At 42.4% G+C, this 19,313-nt stretch overlaps 2 protein-coding genes across 2 annotated transcripts in view; both read right to left on the bottom strand.

The window, feature by feature from the left end:
- The window catches only part of LOC133127130 (E3 ubiquitin/ISG15 ligase TRIM25-like), a 15,879-nt gene extending 10,609 nt beyond the window's left edge, over positions 1-5,270 (bottom strand). The window contains exons 1-4 of the mRNA XM_061239799.1: positions 4,508-5,270; positions 3,678-3,773; positions 3,204-3,437; positions 2,897-3,056 (exon numbers count right to left, since the gene is read on the bottom strand). Of these exons, the coding sequence (XP_061095783.1) occupies positions 2,897-3,056; positions 3,204-3,437; positions 3,678-3,773; positions 4,508-5,098 (1,081 nt within the window). The 5' untranslated portion in view covers positions 5,099-5,270. The remainder of the gene's footprint in view (positions 1-2,896; positions 3,057-3,203; positions 3,438-3,677; positions 3,774-4,507) is intronic.
- A 3,117-nt stretch (positions 5,271-8,387) lies between these two features.
- LOC133127138 (tripartite motif-containing protein 16-like) lies at positions 8,388-17,766 on the bottom strand. The gene is made up of 6 exons (XM_061239812.1): positions 16,384-17,766; positions 12,785-12,880; positions 12,313-12,546; positions 11,905-12,064; positions 11,351-11,401; positions 8,388-9,395 (listed from the first exon to the last, which is right to left on the bottom strand). The coding sequence occupies exons 1-6, from the start codon at positions 16,972-16,974 to the stop codon at positions 8,788-8,790; spliced, it is 1,740 nt and encodes a 579-aa protein (XP_061095796.1). The 5' UTR covers positions 16,975-17,766; the 3' UTR covers positions 8,388-8,787.
- Between the last annotated feature and the right edge of the window lie 1,547 nt (positions 17,767-19,313).

Genomic DNA, 19,313 nt, shown 5'->3' on the forward strand with positions numbered 1-19,313 from the left:
GCATTGTTGAAATATGGGACATATTCAATACTTTCTTCATTGGTGTCCTTACCCTCACATTTACATTTTAATTAGGGATAAAAGCATGAACGGCTGATTTTGAACAATTCCGAAAACAAAATGTGCAGCCTAAATTGCAGATCCCAGAGGAATGAAACTGCAGGTATGTTCTTATCCTCCCCCTACTCAGGTTATCACAACTGCACCTAATCTGTGTCTTAGAATCTAAATTCCTTGGGTCATACTGAACAAAATGTGAATTCTCAATTTAAAATTTGTGGGGATATGGTGAGAATTTGGCCCATCTCCAACAAATTTGGCTAGAAACAATCTGCGGAGACAGAACCTCAATAATTATCAAAAAATGAACTTCTCTTTTTATTGATTTGTCCTATAATATAGCTGACCATAATATTTTAAAGCAGAGGTTTTTTAACATACTCATGTTGTTTTCAAACTGAATGGTGTTTAGTGGTCACTCTTGAGGGAAAGGTTATTGAGACCGTTCATTTTGATTGACCATGTGTTCAGTAACTAGTGTAGAAATTGAGGCTTCATTGTACTTTTTATTTCAGAAATAAGCCTTGTTTTTCTTTTAAGATGAATAAGAGACTGCCACCTTTCTGCCTGATTTGGACTATGGTGATCTCTTATATATGCACACTTCTGCTCAATCTCTTCAAATGCTAGATTTAGAACAAACTGCAAAGCTATCACTCACCATTGTGAGCTATACTCTCGGGTAGGATGTCCTGCTTTGGCAACAACTTGAACATTGGTAGACTTTTGTGTCCAGTGTCCAAAGAGAAAAAAGGGAATTTATGTATTCTGTCCCTTTGGACTGCAAAATGACTTAAGGCTTGATGTTTTGATCTCGTTGAATGCTTTTAAATCCACTACAAAAGAACTGTATGTGAAATCGATACGATGTCAGTGTTTACACAGATTTTTTGTTTTGCTTTTATTGCACTTGCTGTTATTTGTTTGTTGTACTGTTTTGTGTTATTTGAAAGTGGTTTCAACATTTAACATTTTCAACCACAATGATGGTAATTCTTGTTATATTACTATATATTCATATTTTAACTATATTCACACTGTCTGACTGAAGGACACGCATTATCATATACAGTGCAGTCTGTATGTATTCGAACAGTTGGTACAATTTCTGTTCTTTTGGCTCTTTACTTATATCCATAAAAGGTAATGAGTTTAGGAATCACCATTTTTATACATAGTGCTCTCATTTTAAGGGACCAAAAGTAATTGGATGGCTGGGTTCTCAGCTGCTTCTGAATAGTGAGATGTATTTAATCGCTTCCTTAGTACAGGTATATGAAAGCTTTCAGCATCTAGTCTTGATTCTAGGCTTTTGAGTGCCTTTGCAGTCACCCCATTGGTGTTTGCCAACATGAGGCCCTGAGTTGTGCCAGTGACAGTGGAAGGAAGCCATTATGAGGCTGAGAAATAAGAAAATAACCGTCAGCATCATGGGTAGAATTGTGTTTTGTGTGTGTAATTTATTAATGTGGCAAGGTCTGCCATGTCTTGTAAGGTGTCGTCATGACTAGTTTTTTCTCTCTCTCTTGTATGGGAAAGGGCCTGCTGGTGCGAGTCTGGTGCGTTTATCTATCATTTTAAATGTGTAAAATGTGTTTGCCGTGTAAATCGTTCTGTTAAATTGTTGTAGTTGTTAGATGCACATAGTTTCAAATGCACATCGTTTAAATATGACTGGTGGTTCAGCTGGGGGAGGAGATACTTAAAGTGTCAAGTTTAGAGTTCCTGAAGATTAGTCCACTCAACCCACAGAGCAAATGAGCTCCTGAAGATTAGTCCCCTCAACCCACAGAGCAAATGAGCCCCTGAAGATTCGAGTAATTCCTACACACATCACTGGATATTGATGCTAATACCCTCAAAGTAAAGGGGCAGTCTGCACTTTAACTTCATATTCATTGTTTCATTTCAAATTATGATTTCTTTTCATAATGTTCTGTGGCCAAAAGAACTGAAACTCTACCAGCTGTCCAAGTACATACACAATGTACTGTTTGATCCATTTGTTTAATACCAGGATGACTGCAGCTGAATTAATAGAGATCTGATGGAGATGAATATGTATGAGATCTCTAAAGCCAGCCACTTATGAATATAGAAAATTATAAATTATAATCTACTTCTTCATATTCCCCCATAATCTCATGTTGCTTCATTCGTTGCATCGGGGCTGAAATACAGACTCACATTGTAAGAAGTCCTCTCTGGTCTTGGGCTCTTCAAGGCCAGCAATATGGACTCTTCCCACTGTGGAGAGAGATCACCACGTGAGCTCTTAAAGATTACCTTCTTTTATCAGTCCTCAGTGAAATAAAATGCTAATTTCAACAATGGCAGTGAGTCGGTGAGTCAGTCAGTGAGTGACAGAAAATCAGCACACACTCTGTGGCTCTCACAGCCACAAAAATACTGAGTTTGAGAAGATCTTCATTTGGCATCTCTGAAAGGAATCTTTCTAAACCTTGCAGTCTCCTCTCATCTCTCCACAGCAGCTTGCATCCTAGCAAGTAAAGACTGGAGATACTTTGTTCTCTGGAGCGTAAACAAAGCTTTGACTGGACAGTTTTATGGTCACACTCTCGCCAGATAGACCGCCTCATAACACACTGGGTGCTTTCAATGTCTCATCCCTACACATATTGTGGCTCATTTGGAGCCTCAAGTGTCACTCCACACTGTGATATATAACCTGTGAGACAGACTGAAATTTCACTCACCCCTCGCATTTATAATATATAACCTGTGATAGTGCCTTTCATGATGTAAAAGTGAATCTCACCAGTGTGTTGTCTGCAGTGCCTAAACACACTTTCTGCAGCAGGGTTTGTCCACCAACCTTTTCCAGAAACTTTGACCAACTCCGCCTTGAAAACATCCTCCAGTCGCTCTTTCAGTACAGCGACAGATTTCCTCACAGCCTTAAAAGAGACGTGTGGACTAACAGTGATGCTGGGTAAGTCTCCAGGTCCAGGAGGGGCACAGAGAGACTGACAGCTCTGCAGACACACACAGACAGACAGAGAACAGTCTCAGTTCAGATTCCTGTGCAGATGCCAGGAGCCAGTCTTTGTAAATGAGGAACACACCTCACCATGTATGTACAGTGTACATAGTGCAGACTGTCAGAGAGCCAGTGATGTTACCTGGAGGAAATGGATGTGATCCTCTGTGTGTGAAAGCTGCTCCAGCTCAGCGTCTCTCCTCCTCAGCTCAGCAATCTCCTGCTCCAGTCGCTCCAGGAGTCCTTCAGCCCAACTCACTTCAGCCTTCTCCTGATCTCTGATCAGCTCTTTCACCTCAGAGCACCTTCTCTCAATGGAGCGGATCATCTCAGTAAAGATCCTCTCACTGTCCTCCACTGCTGCCTGTGCAGAGCTCTGATAGGAGACACAGAGAGAGGAGGGCTATACATTTTAACTAGGCCTTTCACTCAGCTCTTACTGGGACCCCAGACAGCCTGTTCCCCACAGTGTGGCTCAGTGGGATTGGGCCCCACAGGGCTGGAAAGTGGCCCAACACTGGGCTCCTCACTGGCTGACTGGAGGAGAGCCCTGACTGAGCCCTGAAATGGCTCTTCCAGCAGCCAGCTGTTGTCTTCTCCTCTGGTCAGTACCCACCTTCAGTGACCGCACAGCCTGTCTCAGATCCTGCAGCTCCTTCTCTCTCTCCTGGATTCTCTGCTGGAATTTACTCTGTGTCGCCCCCAGCTGCTTCTGTGGACAGATTGATAATTTCCCCCCAGGTATATTATAATAGTTAAATTGTATTATATCATATAACAATGTTGAACAACATTTCCTCATTGAAAATGGTAAACTGGTAACAATTTACAATAATGTTACATGAATTAGCATTAACTAAATAACTCACAACTGAGTAATTCATCTAAACTCCATTAGTTCATGCCAATTCATACTGAAAAAAAAAATTTTTTGTTTATTAATTATGCATTCATCCTTTGACTTGCTAATGTGGAAATATCCAAGTAATTAATGCATTTTCATGTCTTTGCTACATTTGAAATGTCAATTTTATGCTTAAATTATGTATTTGTATATCATTAATTCATTTTAACAACCAAATTGGTAAACGCAAATTCATGGAACCATATTGTATTGCTTGAGGTACAGCAGGTGAGTGTGTGGAAGTGTACTGGCCTCATAGCTAAAGCTTCTAAACTGTGTGAGTGAACTAGCTCCTCCAGCCGTGTTGATTCTCATTCAGGGAGTGAATAGGGGGGTGAGGGGGGTGAACAGAGCTGTCACACAGAGCTGACTTGGGGTCACTTCCTGCTCTTACTGCTCCATCACTGTGGACTTCAGACCAGGAAATCATTGTGCTACTGAGTCCTTTTAAAAATGTATAAATCATAGCTAAAAATCGAGATAATATCTGTAATTACTGATAAAATAGCATTAGTGTTATTTGGAAGAGTTTCAGTCCTTACCTGTTTCTCAGTTCTTTCTGCTGCAGCTGAGACTGTATCATGGCCTCTGTGCTCATCCATCGTGCACAGATAACAGATACACTGCTGATCGGTACGACAGTAAATCTCCAGAACTTTGTCATGATAGGAGCAGATCTTCTCCTGCAGGTTTCCGGTGGCTTTGGCCAGTTTGTGCTTCTTAAAGGCAGGAGATTCATAGTGAGGCTGGATGTGGGTTTCACAGTAAGAGGCCAGACACACCAGGCAGGACTTGACAGATTTGCGCTTTCTCCCAGTGCAGACATCACACGCCACGTCTCCAGGTCCAGTGTAACAGTGAGCAGGAAGAGCAGCTTGGAGTCCTGTCTTCTTCAGTTTCTCCACCACTTCAGCCAGCATGGTGTTTTTGTTCAGAACAGGCCTTGGGGTGAAGGTCTGTCTGCACTGGGGGCACCTGTAGACACTAGTATGATCATCCTGATCCCAGCAGTCCTTAATACAGCCCATACAGTAACTGTGTCCACAGAGAATAGTCACCGGATCCTTCAGTAGATCCAGACAGATTGCACAGCTCAACTGGTCCTGATCCAGTAAACCTCCACCTTCAGCCATTTTACTGCTCACACTGACACAGACAGAAATAGACAGAGCTAAGTTTTGTTTTCTCTGAAACTCTGTGAGAGAGAGAGGGAGGGACTCCCTGGTTCTGCCCACAGCTGCAGGAGGTGTGGTGTTGGACTGAGGCCAGGCTGAACAGAGCAGGCTGAACAGAGAGTGCAAATTCATAAGGAAATATTTCATCTTAGTGACCAAAGGGCAGATTTGAAAGGCTGAGTTTTGTGAGCAGTAAAGGTCTATATAAACATGCATTGGGATTAACATGCATCTATCTCTCCCCCCTCTCTCTCTTTCTCTCACTCTCTTTTTAAGAGGAGCACATCTTTAAGTCCCCGGCTATTCTTTTTATGAGAAAGAGCGAGTACGTTCTCTCTCTATCTCTATCCCTCACTCTATCCCTCTCTCTCCGTTTCACTTTCTCCCTATTTCCCTCTCCCCTTCTCTCTCTCTCTCTCTCTCTCCCTCTCTCTCTCTCACAGGAGCACACCTTTAAGTCCCCAGCTGATTGGCGTGTGCACACTCACCCAGTGGCTGTGGCTCCAGCTTGCCCCAGCAGATCAGGCACACCACAATTCCTTTCATAGCGTTTGTTTCAAACGCATATTTATTCAGGCAGATCGCATGCAAGTGTCTTTGGTTTCTGTGCAGAAGTCTTAGGCACCTGTATAACATTTCGTACAGATAAGATTCTTTCAAAAATTATTTCAATGAAAGGTCCTAAATAAACATACTATACATTTTACATTACATTTTAGTAATTTGGCAGAATAGTTGAAAATTGAATCAAATCTATATTTTTTGTGACCACCGTTCAGCATTAAAACGGCATCACTTCTCTGAGATATAGAACTGCAGGACAGCGTTGGCTAATCAGCAGGGAGGTTGTTCCAAGCATGTTGGAGAACTTGCCACAGTTCTTCTGCAGACTTTGATTGGGACCTGCTTCTGACCTCAGACAGCCTTGATCAAGTTTTTATGCAAAAAGTAGTCAATTGCTTACAGTTATTAAATACAAAAATGTCTTGAATCTTTCGGAAAATGAATATTTGGAAATCTCAAATGTGTTCCTTTATACTAACACGCACACAAAAAAAACATATATATATATATATTTATAATAAAGTGTCGGGTGTCTAAGTGCACAGTAGTGTACCTGAAATAACGGGCAGGGGGAAGAGGTGGAGATCAGGATATTATAACCCCAGTAATAAAGAAATAATAATAAATAGCCCCAGTCAATCTGCTCAGTGAGGAAGACTTCATTTCTGAATACATCACTATGTTGGTAATACTTTAAAATATGGTTCTATTCATTAAAATGAAAAAGTCAGTTGTGCAGGGAAAAATACCCTTTTTAACATGCACAAATAAGATATCACAGGTGAGCATCGTCTGATGAAACAGATCCAGTAAAAACACAACTATTTAACTTTCGTATTTATTTGCAAAGAAATTACAAAGTGAGAAAGCTTGCCGGCTTTCTGATTTGAATCAGACATAGTAAGACTCTTATACACACTTTTCCTGAAGGGGGGGCTTTACCAAAACAAAAAGACATGAAGCTGGCCACGAACATTTATCAGTATTTTGTCTTCTGAATACCCCCTTGTTGACCTTGCTGTAAGACCGGAATGTGCAAGCTGAGAAGCAGAGTCATTAAGGTGAAAGGCTGTCTGTCTGCTGGAGAGAGACATAGAAAGACTCATAGTCAGCACTTAATTCAGAAAGTGGTCTAATAGTAATAGGGATTATCACTAAAAGGTTATTTGTAATCATGCGATTGTCTTTATGTTAACACACATTGTCAATTAAGAATCAATTAAGAAAATTACCCTTACACAGTCCATGTATTTGTCAATGTTTAACTGATTATAAGATCATCCTATGGTTGGCAAATGTATAAAAATTAACGTAACAAATGCTGTACCAGTCAACGGTTTGGCGACACCTTGGCCTTTTCTGCTTTTTCTGACTGATGACCGACCGGGATTCGAACTCAGGACCTCCTTGCAGTGAAAAGTTAATTTCATGCTTCATTTATGCATTTGTCCATCATTAACTACTTTAGTTAATGCCAATTCATGAACCATATTGTAAAGAATGAACATTAGTTTTATTTGATATTCCTCAGTGCTACATTTAAGAAATGAATTTGTAGTGCTAGTGTTGAAGGGGCACAACAAGAGCAGTTTGACTGTCCTATTTATAATGGACTTAAAAGCGTTACAATTGAAGCAATATACAATGCAAATTATAGAGCATTTATGATAATGTAAAAAAGTATATCCTATAAGTACAGAAAAAAAGTATGTCCTTTAAGTATATTAAAAAAGTATGTCCAATAATAAAACATTTTCTGCCATGATTTTCTGTGGTTTGTAATGGAGTAAAGTAATCCTCTGGTATTTTTGTGATATGTGTCTTTAGAAGTATTTAGTTATGTGTAATATTGTAATAAACATAAAGCAAAAAAAACATTCAGATGCTAAATGTATTTAATAGGGACAAACAAATCATACAGGAAGCACTGTGAAAAAAGCTGCATTAAACCAAAATCAGTTAACTGGATATTAAAATAAAAGAGGTGTAAGGAAAAAGTGAAAGGGGGCGAAGAGGAAACTGACAAACAGTTTAAAGGATAGATATTGGGGTATCGAGGAGATTGTGGATTGGGGAAAGGGCTATAATGAGCCAGCCTGGTTCAGCTCTACAGTGGGAAAGGGCTATAATGAGCCAGCCTGGTTCAGCTCTACTGTGGGAAAGGGCTATAATGAGCCAGCCTGGTTCAGCTCTACTGTGGGAAAGGGTTATAATGAGCCAGCCTGGTTCAGCTCTACAGTGGGAAAGGGCTATAATGAGCCAGCCTGGTTCAGCTCTACAGTGGGAAAGGGCTATAATGAGCCAGCCTGGTTCAGCTCTACAGTGGGAAAGGGCTATAATGAGCCAGCCTGTTTCAGCTCTACAGTGGGAAAGGGCTATAATGAGCCAGCCTGGTTCAGCTCTACAGTGGGAAAGGGCTATAATGAGCCAGCCTAGTTCAGCTCTACAGTGGGAAAGAGCTGTAATGAGCCAGCCTGGTTCAGCTCTACAGTGGGAAAGGGCTATAATGAGTCAGCCTGGTTCAGCTATACAGTGGGAAAGGGCTGTAATGAGCCAGCCTGGTTCAGCTATACAGTGGGAAAGGGCTATAATGAGCCAGCCTGGTTCAGCTATACAGTGGGAAAGGGCTATAATGAGCAAGCCTGTTTCAGCTCTACAGTGGGAAAGGGCTATAATGAGCCTGGTTCAGCTCTACAGTGGGAAAGGGCTATAATGAGCAAGCCTGTTTCAGCTCTACAGTGGGAAAGGGCTATAATGAGCCAGCCTGGTTCAGCTCTACAGTGGGAAAGGGCTATAATGAGCCAGCCTGGTTCAGCTATACAGTGGGAAAGGGCTATAATGAGTCAGCCTGGTTCAGCTCTACAGGAGGAAAGGGCTATAATGAGCCAGCCTGGTTCAGCTCTACAGTGGGAAAGGGTTATAATGAGCCAGCCTGGTTCAGCTCTACAGTGGGAAAATTGATATTTGGATGGCAAAGTTGAATTATCTCTTTACACTGAGGTAATTCATTTGTATCATCAGGTTTGCCTTGACATGTTCCTGCAACCTCAGAGAGGTGTCAACTGAGCACAACGTGTGACCCTTTAACTGAATATTGATGGTAACAGTGACAATAATTTGGATTGTTCTCCCCTCTCTTTCATTACAGCTGATCTTCCCTTCAAACTGCCTCGCTCCAGATCACACAGTTTTACAGAGGATCCCAAAAACACCCCAAACGCAGGATAGAGGGGCTGAGTGAATGTGGTCTGGACTCTGTGCAGGAGGGTCATTGTGTCAGAGACGCTGTAGAAGGACAGTGTTCCTGCCCCGTGATCCAGGTACACTCCTATTCTGGAGGGCGGCACAGGGATTTTAATGCTCTTATTATTGTGCCAGGAAGAGTAACTGGAGGGAGAGCAGAACAAACACCAGGACATGGTATTACGACCCAGAACACAGTCATCACCCTTCCCTTTCCTGCCGATCTGTTTTGGTGTGACTGCAATGGAAGCATCATGACTGCACTCAGCCTCCCAGTAACAGCGTCCAGACAGACCCTCTCTGCACAGCACCTGGTTCCAGTAGTCAAATCTCTCTGGATGATCAGGATATGACTGGATCTCTCTCACACTGGCCACCGCTCTGTTCCTCTCAGACAGACGGAGCTGTTTATACGCTGTGTTGGGGTCCAGTGTGAGCTGACAGGCATCTGATGGAGGAGAAAAGATGAGAGCTCCATTGACATACACTCAGTGAGCACTTAATAAGGTATGTATTAGACGTAAATTTAGCCTTATTGCTATTTTACTGCCGTAGCCTATCCACTTAGAGGTTTGAGGTGTTGTGTGTTCAGAGATACACCACTGTTATGCATGGTTCTTTGCGTTGCTGTCAGCTTCGACCAGTCTGGCTATTGTTCACACCATTCTCTGCAAAGTCTAGAGACTGTTGCAGGTGAAAGTTACATTTTTACATTTATTCAAAAGTATTCAGACCCTTAATTCAGTACTTTGTAGAAGCCCAGCAATTACAGCTTCAAGTTTTTTTAGGTAAGTGTCTACAAGCTTTGCACACTTGGATTTGGGCAGTTTATCTCACTCTTCCTGGCAGATCCTCTCAAGCGCCGTTCAGATTGGATGGGAAGTGTCTGTGAACTGCCATCTTCAGGTCTCTCCAGGTCTCTTTATAAGGTGTAAGTCTGGGCTTTGGCTGGGCCACTCAAGGACAGTCAAGAGACAAGAGAGCGAAACCCACTCCAGCGTCGTCTTAGCTGTATGCTCCAGGTCATTGTCGTGCTGAAAGGTGAACCGTCGCCCTAGTCTGAGGTTGCGTGCACTCTGGAGCTGGTTTTTTTTTTTTTCCAAGGGCCAGTCTGTATTTGGTTGTATTCATCCTTCCCTCAATTCTGACCAGTCTCCCTGTCTCTATAGCTGAGAAGCACCCCCATAGCATGATGCTGCCACCACCATGCTTCACCGTAGGGATGGTATTAGCACCATGTTTCACTGTAGGGATGGTACTAGCACCATGCTTCACTCTAGGGATGGAATTAGCACCATGCTTCACCGTAGGGATGGAATTAGCCAGGTGATGACCAGTGCCTGGTGTTCGCCAGACATAGGGCTTAGAGTTCTGCCCAAAAGGTTAAATTTAGAGTTTAGAGTTAAAGTCTCATCAGACAAGAGAATCTTTTTCCTCATGCTCTCATAGTCCTTTCCATGGCATTTGGTAAACTCCACACACCATTCACTCACACACTCATACCTACGGGGATTTTAGACTCTCCAATCAGCCTAACCTGCATGTCTTTGGACTGTGGGAGGAAACCGGAGTACCCGGAGGAAACCCATATGAACACGGGGAGAACATGCAAACTCCACACAGAGAGGCCCCGGCTGACCGGGATTCAAACCCAGGACCTCCTTGCTGTGAGGCGGCAGTGCTACCCACTGCTCCATCCGTGCCGCCTTTATTGCTATGATCTCATTCTAACTCTATATTCATCTTCACACTGTCCTACTGTTGGGCATAAAGTGTATTATCATACACCCACAAGTACTTGCTTTCACTTTATTACACCTACTTATTAATGCGATTATCTAATCAGCCAATAGTGAGGCAGCACTGCAATGCATCCAATCATGTAGATACGGGTCAGGAGCTTCAGTTAATGTTCACATCAATCATCAGAATGGGGAAACAATTTTATCTCAGTGACTTTGACTGTCAAAGTCTGACAGGGTGGTTTGAGTATCTCAGATGCTCAGATCTCCTGGGATTTTCATACACACTAGTCTCAAGAGTTTGCGAAGAATGGTGCAAAAGACAAAAACAGCAGTTCTGCAGACAGAAACGCTGTGTTAATGAGAGACATCGGAGGAGAATAGCCAGACCGCTCAAAGCTGACAGGAAGGTAACAGTAATGCACGTAACTACACATTATAACAGTGGCTTGCAGAAGAGCATCTTTGAACACACAACGCATCACAACTCTCAGTGGATAGGCTACAGCAGTCGTAGTCTAAAAGTGCTCAGTGAGCGTATATCATATGTTTAATACCAGGATGACTGCAGCTGAATTAACAGATGTTACAAATCGTCTTTTTCTCCACATTAATGCAAATACTCATGTTGCTTTATTCATGTATGTTTAATTACACTCACACTGTAAGAAGTCCTCTCTGGAATTGGGCTCTTGAATATCGACTTGTGCCACTATGTCGAGAGAGATCACAAGAAAGTTCAGCTCCTAAAGTTTTTTTTTTTTTTTTAAATCATTTTCAGAGAAAGTGAATGACAACTGACTTCATCCAGAATACAGTATTCAGTCTCAATTGTAAAAGTAAAACAGCAGTGAGAAAAACATCTCTCCACAGAAGCTTCCATCCCAGCAAGCAAATTAGGTACTTTGTTCTCTGAGGTTTAAACAAAGCCTTGATTGAAAACATTTAGGGTTATACCCTAGCCAGAAACCCCCAACATCATGGCATGTCATCCCTATTCACACAGACACACCTCACATTTTGGGTCATTTGGAGGCTTAAGTGTCACTCCACACTGTGATATTTAACCTGTGAGACAGACTGAAATGTCACTCGCCCCTCTCATTAATAATATATAACCTGTGATAGAGCCTTTCATGATGTAAAAGTGAATCTCACCAGTGTGTTGTGTGCAGTGCCTAAACACACTTTCTGCAGCAGGGTTTGTCCACTAACCTTTTCCAGAAACTTTGACCAACTCCGCCTTGAAAACATCCTCCAGTCTCTCTTTCAGTACAGAGACAGATTTCCTCACAGCCTCAAAAGAGACGTGTGGACTGACTGTGATGGTGGGTAAGTATCCATGTCCAGGAGGGACACAGAGAGACTGACAGCTCTGCAGACAGACACACAGACAGACAGACACAGATAAACAAACAGACAACAAAACTAAAGTAATCCCAATACAGACACACAGACAGATAGACAGACACAGTTGAACATAGAGACAGACAACAAAACAAAAACAGTCTCGATACAGATTCCTGTGCAGATGCCAGGAGCAGATCTTTGTAAATGAGGAACACATCTCAGCATGTATGTACAGTGTACATGTGCAGACTGTCAGAGAGCCAGTGATGTTACCTTGAGGAAATGGATGTGATCCTCTGTGTGGAAAACCTGCTCCAGCTCAGCATCTCTCCTCCTCAGCTCAGCAATCTCCTGCTCCAGTCGCTCCAGGAGTCCTTCAGCCCGACTCACTTCAGCCTTCTCCTGATCTCTGATCAGCTCTTTCACCTCAGAGCACCTTCTCTCAATGGAGCGGATCATCTCAGTAAAGATCCTCTCACTGTCCTCCACTGCTGCCTGTGCAGAGCGCTGTTAGGAGACAGAGAGAGGAGGGCTGTGTATTTTAACTAGGCCTTTCACTCAGCTCTTACTGGGACCCCAGGCAGCCTGTTCCCCACAGTGTGGCTCAGTGGGATTGAGCCCCACAGGGCTGGAAAGTGGCCCAACACTGGGCTCCTCACTGGCTGACTGGAGGAGAGCCCTGACTGAGCCCTGAAATGGCTCTTCCAGCAGCCAGCTGTTGTCGTCTCCTCTGGTCAGTACCCACCTTGAGTGACTGCACAGCCTGTCTCAGATCCTGCAGCTTCTTCTCTCTCTCCTGGATTCTCTGCTGGAATTTACTCTGTGTCGCCCCCAGCTGCTTCTGTGGACAGATTGATCATTTCCCCCCAGGTATATTATAATAGTTAAATTATATCATATAACAATGTTGAACTACATTTTCTCATTCAAAATGGTAAACTGGAAACAATTTACAATAATGTCACATTATCATTAACTAATGTAAATAACTCACATTTACATTAGTGTCACAGTAATTGATCTATACAGCTTGGTTTAGGTATTTGTACATAATTCATTCATGTTATCAACTCCATTAGTTCAAGCCAATTCATACTGGAAAAAAACTGAATGTATTTATTTTTGGTTTATTAATTATACATTCATCCTTTGCCTTGCTAATGTGGAAATATCCAATTAATACATCAGATAGATATTCACAAATACATGAAAATGAATTTCTTACATTTGAAAAATGAATTTCAATGAAAAGTGAATTTCATGCTTAAATTATGTGTTTGTACATAATTAATTAATTACGTTACATTACATTACGTGGCATTTAGCAGACGCTCTTATCCAGAGTGACGTACAACAAAGCATTTCATAATTCATTTTAACAACCCAGGGTTCCAGGCTAACCTTTCCACTGGTAGCACTGGTGCTACCAACTTTCTCAGTTGGTCGCACCAGCATATGATTTGGTCGCACCTTTTTTCTTTGCACAGCATGGTATTAATCAATGACCTTGATGAATAGTTGCATACCCTAGTTTTGCATTGATGTAAAGATTGACAGTGACTCCAGACTTGTTATTTGCAAAATATTTTAATCTGAACATAACAAAACATAACAAACAGAAAAGCAAAGCATAACAGCTTTGCTTAGCATAACAGTAGGGAGGGCAAAGTGGAGCTGGGTCAATGACATGACGTGCAAATTTCTGTGTCCGAGTGCATTATTTCCTTGTAAAATAATTAGATAAATTCATGACATATCACGTCCTTCTATAAAACATATTTAGTCTGAATACATATTGAGTACATTCATTTTTTCATGTTTTGGCATCTCAAACAATCTCAAAGTTTTACTTAAAATAAATAGTGGAAAAATATATTGACAAATATTTGGTTGCGCCACCTGACATTTTTTGGACGGTGAAGTTAAAAATACAGTTAAAAAAATTATTTAAACATTTTGAAATGTTATACAACAAGTGAGACTTGTTTAGACACATTGTTCCAGATTCAAAAATATGCATTACATCCATTTTGAACAAAGTTTTTAAAAAAAACTTTTTAGAAGCTTTATTCGTCATTGAGCCAGCTTTAGAATGTAGACCGCTGCGTGTGCACGTGAGCTCGCCAATAGATTTCTCACACAAAACGTAATTTGTCCACTTTTTTACTTCACAGTAGAGGTGATCAAACTTACAATAACTAAGTGCTAGTGTGTTCTAAGCCTTTACTGGTCCCTGTACGATGTTAGCATGATGTAGCTAGCATACGCGAATAGCACAAAGCCATACAATTTGCTTTTTAACGGCACTTGGTCATTCGAACGATATAAATAAAAGCATTCGATTAAGTTCGACGGCACCGGAATTTTCTGTCGTACCGTCCATAAATGGCAAAAGTCCCACCATAGGATTTATTTAAATCTTTAAAAGTTTAATGAATCGTCATTAATTAATCTTGTTTCTATCAGTGATTCGGCGTGATCGGACAGTTCTGTAGCTGTGTAAATGACGTAAGAAGGACACAGCACTGTTATTTGCTACCTTAACTTTGACGCACGCTCGAGAGCGTTAACATGATTGGAGTCTGACATGTCTATTGTCAAAATCCATTGAAACTATGAAAAAGTAACCAGGGACTTTGGACTTATAAGGCCGGACATACCGAGTACCCAGCAAAAATATTGACCTGGCTCCAGTCACACTTTTGACAGTTCGAACTGCCACCAACTGCCACGTATGAGCGCGTGAAGTAAACCAGCAAAAGCTATTGTTGCATCACCATTTTCGAGCTCCATATACGTAAAGAATGGAATGGCAGTGAAATCTGCCTGTTTTTCGGTGCCGTCGGAGTCCAGCATTCAACATTGATGGAATGCTGGTAAAATGAGCGCTTAAAAGCCACAAAAACAGTCATTTTGTCACATTAAAATTCAACCTAAGCAGAATTATTGTCCAGCACACGTTAATTTAAGGTTAAACGGAGATAATAATCATAATATTCATGTTGATTTCCGGAAATAAATTTTTCGGTTGTCCTCCCTATGACAATAACAGCATAACTTATTAGCTGCGGCATTCATACGTGAACGGAACACTGCCAAACATTGAATGTTTTGGACCCACAAGATTAATGAACAGTTTTTATCCCAAGGCCATCACCACACTGAACTCTGAATTTTGTGGTATTCCAATGTCAGTAAAGGAAATCTGAATCTAAATTCACCCGTTCGTACCGCAACCACGGGTACTGCGTTAGCCATTGTGTTCGAAAGCAATACTTTTTTTCATCAGTCGCTCCCTGCTTCCACCTGCACTCTTCTCCCTGCTGCCTGCACTCTCATCATCAGTCGTGTCTGATTCGGGACATATTGTTGGCTCTCCCTCTCCACCAGCCTCCTTCTCTCTCCCCTCACTTTGTTTTTTAAAATAATCTGTAATGGACCGCTTCATTTTTTTTATTGTTTGTTTGTTTCGCGCCTTTTGTCTTCAGCGCCGCTACGTACACGCGCATGCGCACTAATGATGAAGGTACAGGCAGTAAGAGTGCAGATAGGGAGAGAGCGACTGAGCCAGTGAAGAAGAAAAAGTACAATTTTCAACCACAATGGCTAACGCAGTACCCGTGTGATATTCGCTGTCGGAGCGGCACCAAAACACCGGTGATCATCATGCACTCGCACTAATGCGACTTCGTGAAATTGTAGCTCGCACACTCTCAAAAAATGGTCGCAGTCTAGAACCCTGCAACCAATTGTTAAACGCAAATTGATGGAACCTCATTGTATTGCTTGAGGTACAGCAGGTCAGTGTGTGGAAGTGTACTGGCCTCATAGCTAAAGCTTCTAAACTGTGTGAGTGAACTAGCTCCTCCAGCCGTGTTGATTCCCATTCAGGGAGTGAATATGGGGGTGAGGGGGGTGAACAGAGCTGTCACACAGAGCTGACTTGGTTTTACTTCCGGCTCTTACTGCTCGATCACTGTGGACTTCAGACCAGGGAATCACTATAATGTTCATTACTTGTTAAAATATATAAATACATATTTTAGTAATAAGCCCAGATAACATTTGTAATTACTGATAAAACAGCATTATTGTTATTTGTGGGGCAGCCTGTAGCATAGTGGCTAAGGTACATGACTGGGACACACAAGGTTGGTGGTTCTAAACCCTGTGTAGCCACCATGAAATCTGCACAGCCGTTGAGGTCCCTTGAGCAAGGCCCTTAACCCTGCATTGCTCCAGGGGAGGGTTGTCTCCTGCTTAGTCTAATCAACTGTACGTCGCTCTGGATAAGAGCGTCTGCCAAATGCCAATAATGTAATTTGAAAGAGTTTCAGTCCTTACCTGTTTCTCAGTCCTTTCTGCTGCAGCTGAGACTGTATCATGGCCTCTGTGTTCATCCATTGTACACAGATAACAGATACACTGCTGATCGGTACGACAGTAAACCTCCAGCAGTTTGTCATGATGAGAGCAGATCTTCTCCTGCAGGTTTCCAGTGGCTTTCACCAGTTTGTGCTTCTTAAAGGCAGGAGATTCATAGTGAGGCTGGAGGTGAGTTTCACAGTAAGAGGCCAGACACACCAGACAGGACTTGATGGCTTTGCGCTTTCTCCCAGTGCAGAAATCACACGGCACATCTCCAGGTCCAGCGTAACAGTGAGCAGGAGGAGCAGCTTGGAGTCCTGTCTTCTTCAGTTTCTCCACCACTTCAGCAAACATGGTGTTTTTTCTTAAAACAGGCCTTGGGGTGAAAGTCTCTCTGCACTGGGGACAGCTGTAGACACCAGTATGATCATCCTGGTTCCAGCAGCCCTTAATACAGCCCATACAGTAACTGTGTCCACAGGGAATGGTCACTGGATCCTTCAGTAGATCCAGACAGATCGAACAGCTCAACTGGTCCTGATCCAGTAAACCTCCACCTTCAGCCATTGTATTGTAAAAACTGTTAAGAGTTTTTAATCTGAAGGTAGTGTTTCTCAGAATCTGCTTGTGGACGTGCAGGAGATATATCCTGGTTCTGAGCAGACCCGCCTAGATACCTACCTCTGCTATTTGACACAAACAGAGAAAGAGTAAAGTTTCCGTTTTCTCTGAAACTGTGTGACACAGAGTGGGAGGGCCTCCCTGGTTCTGCGCACAGCCAGGCTGAGCAGAGAGTGCAGGGCTCGTTTCACGAAGAGATTTGCGAGGACTTATCAAAACGCGTTTCACAAATGCATCCTTTGCGAATAAAACTGCGATGGCTACAGAGCTACAGGCTACAGATGTAATGTAAAGATCTCCTCGCAAATAAGGCGTTTCCTCTGTTAGTGCTGAAATAGAGGCACGTTCCAGAAAGAATCTTCCGTGATCATGCCCACCCTTTAGATATGTATGGAGTTAATGTGTGTTCCCTGACGTTGGGTACATAATTTTTAAAGTAGGGCCATACATTTTCACATGTTTAAGTTCACAAAACTAATTCGGCCCATTTTAAGTATTGGCTTCAAACAGTGAATGAAAATAATACGTACGTGTAGCCGATAGGGTTGCCACGCGTTCTGGTTTTTCCGGCATTGTTCTCTTTTTTGAGCGACTGCCCCGGAAATTGACTCTTTCGCGGGACACGAATTGTCCCGGTTTTTAGTACTTCAAATAATGTTCCAAATAACACCGCATTATTCTACTGCTGTTCTGTTTTTTCCTCTTTACGTTAGACATCCGAGTTAGACATCAAATCCCGTGTCTTTAAACAGGTAAAAATGAGTAAAACGCAGCGACGATTGGCCATATGCATATACTTATTTTTAATTGGTAGCAGAAATACAAAAGTTTACATTATCACCTAGCAACTGCTGCACGGGCTGTCAGTCTGGCGCGTGCATTCACTTCAACGACCCCACCATGGGAAAGTTCAGCTAGCTACTAGCCTTGATGTAATCGCCTAATACTTCTGATTCATTTTGTCGATTTTATAAAATGGGGGAGAGACGGACGAGGAGGACGAGAGAACAAAATCAAACAAGCAACCAGCAGCAAAAAACAAACAAACCGATATACAACGTATAACTCCTACAACTGTTAACATAGTATATTTGCAAATATGGTTTAACGCCCCGCGGCGCGCGTCAAATGTCCCGGTTTTTCACAACTGTAGTAGCCGATTAAATTTATTCTAACAACTGCATAGTAAAGAGGTATACTTGAATTATTTTTTTAAATCATTTAGTTGTGGAAAATAAAAAAGTGCACTTTAAATAGCCTCCACTCTCTGGGATTTAGTTTAGAAAAGGCACTGACTGCTTTCCGTATCACCGTCAGCTTTCTTGGGCTTGTTAGACAAAGCAATGGAGTAAGCAAACCTTCCGTCCAGTTAAAGTGACGACGTATTGTAAATAGTGATTTCATTCAGTTTCCTAAGCAACATCAACCCAGTACTCACTCTGACACACGGCAGTGAAGGGAACAGGATCAACCCAGCACTCACTCTGACACACAACAGTGAAGGGAACAGGATTAACCCAGCACTCACTCTGACACACAACAGTGAAAGAACAGGATTAACCCAGCACTCACTCTGACACACAACAGTGAAGGGAACAGGATTAACCCAGCACTCAATCTGACATACAGCAGTGTAAGAAACAGGATTAACCCAGCACTCACTCTGACACACAACAGTGAAGGGAACAGGATTAACCCAGCACTCACTCTGACACACAGCAGTGTAAGAAACAGGATTAGCCCAGCACTCACTCTGACATACAGCAGTGTAGGGAACAGGATTAACCCAGCACTCACTCTGACATACAGCAGTGTAGGGAACAGGATTAACCCAGCACTCACTCTGACATACAGCAGTGTAGGGAACAGGATCAACCCAGCACTCACTCTGACACACAACAGTGAAGGGAACAGGATTAACCCAGCACTCACTCTGACACACAACAGTGAAGGAACAGGATTAACCCAGCACTCACTCTGACACACAACAGTGAAGGGAACAGGATTAACCCAGCACTCAATCTGACATACAGCAGTGTAAGAAACAGGATTAACCCAGCACTCACTCTGACACACAACAGTGAAGGGAACAGGATTAACCCAGCACTCACTCTGACGCACAGCAGTGTAAGAAACAGGATTAGCCCAGCACTCACTCTGACATACAGCAGTGTAGGGAACAGGATTAATCCAGCACTCACTCTGACACACAGCAGTGAAGGGAACAGGATTAACCCAGCACTCACTCTGACACACAGCAGTGTAAGAAACAGGATTAGCCCAGC

Source organism: Conger conger, chromosome 4 (assembly GCF_963514075.1).
Source record: "Conger conger chromosome 4, fConCon1.1, whole genome shotgun sequence".
Classification (NCBI taxonomy): Eukaryota; Metazoa; Chordata; class Actinopteri; order Anguilliformes; family Congridae; genus Conger; species Conger conger.

What these genes read in the sequence shown, in the direction of transcription:
- LOC133127138 (XM_061239812.1), bottom strand. Translation starts at nt 16,974, where the DNA reads ATGGCTGAAGGTGGAGGTTTACTGGATCAGGACCAGTTGAGCTGTTCG. An exon ending in CAGAAAGGACTGAGAAACAG is followed by an intron (nt 12,881 to 16,383) that starts GTAAGGACTGAA and finishes ATCTGTCCACAG; the next exon opens with AAGCAGCTGGGGGCGACACA. An exon ending in CAGAGAGGACTTCTTACAGT is followed by an intron (nt 9,396 to 11,350) that starts GTGAGTGTAATT and finishes CTCCTCCATCAG; the next exon opens with ATGCCTGTCAGCTCACACTG.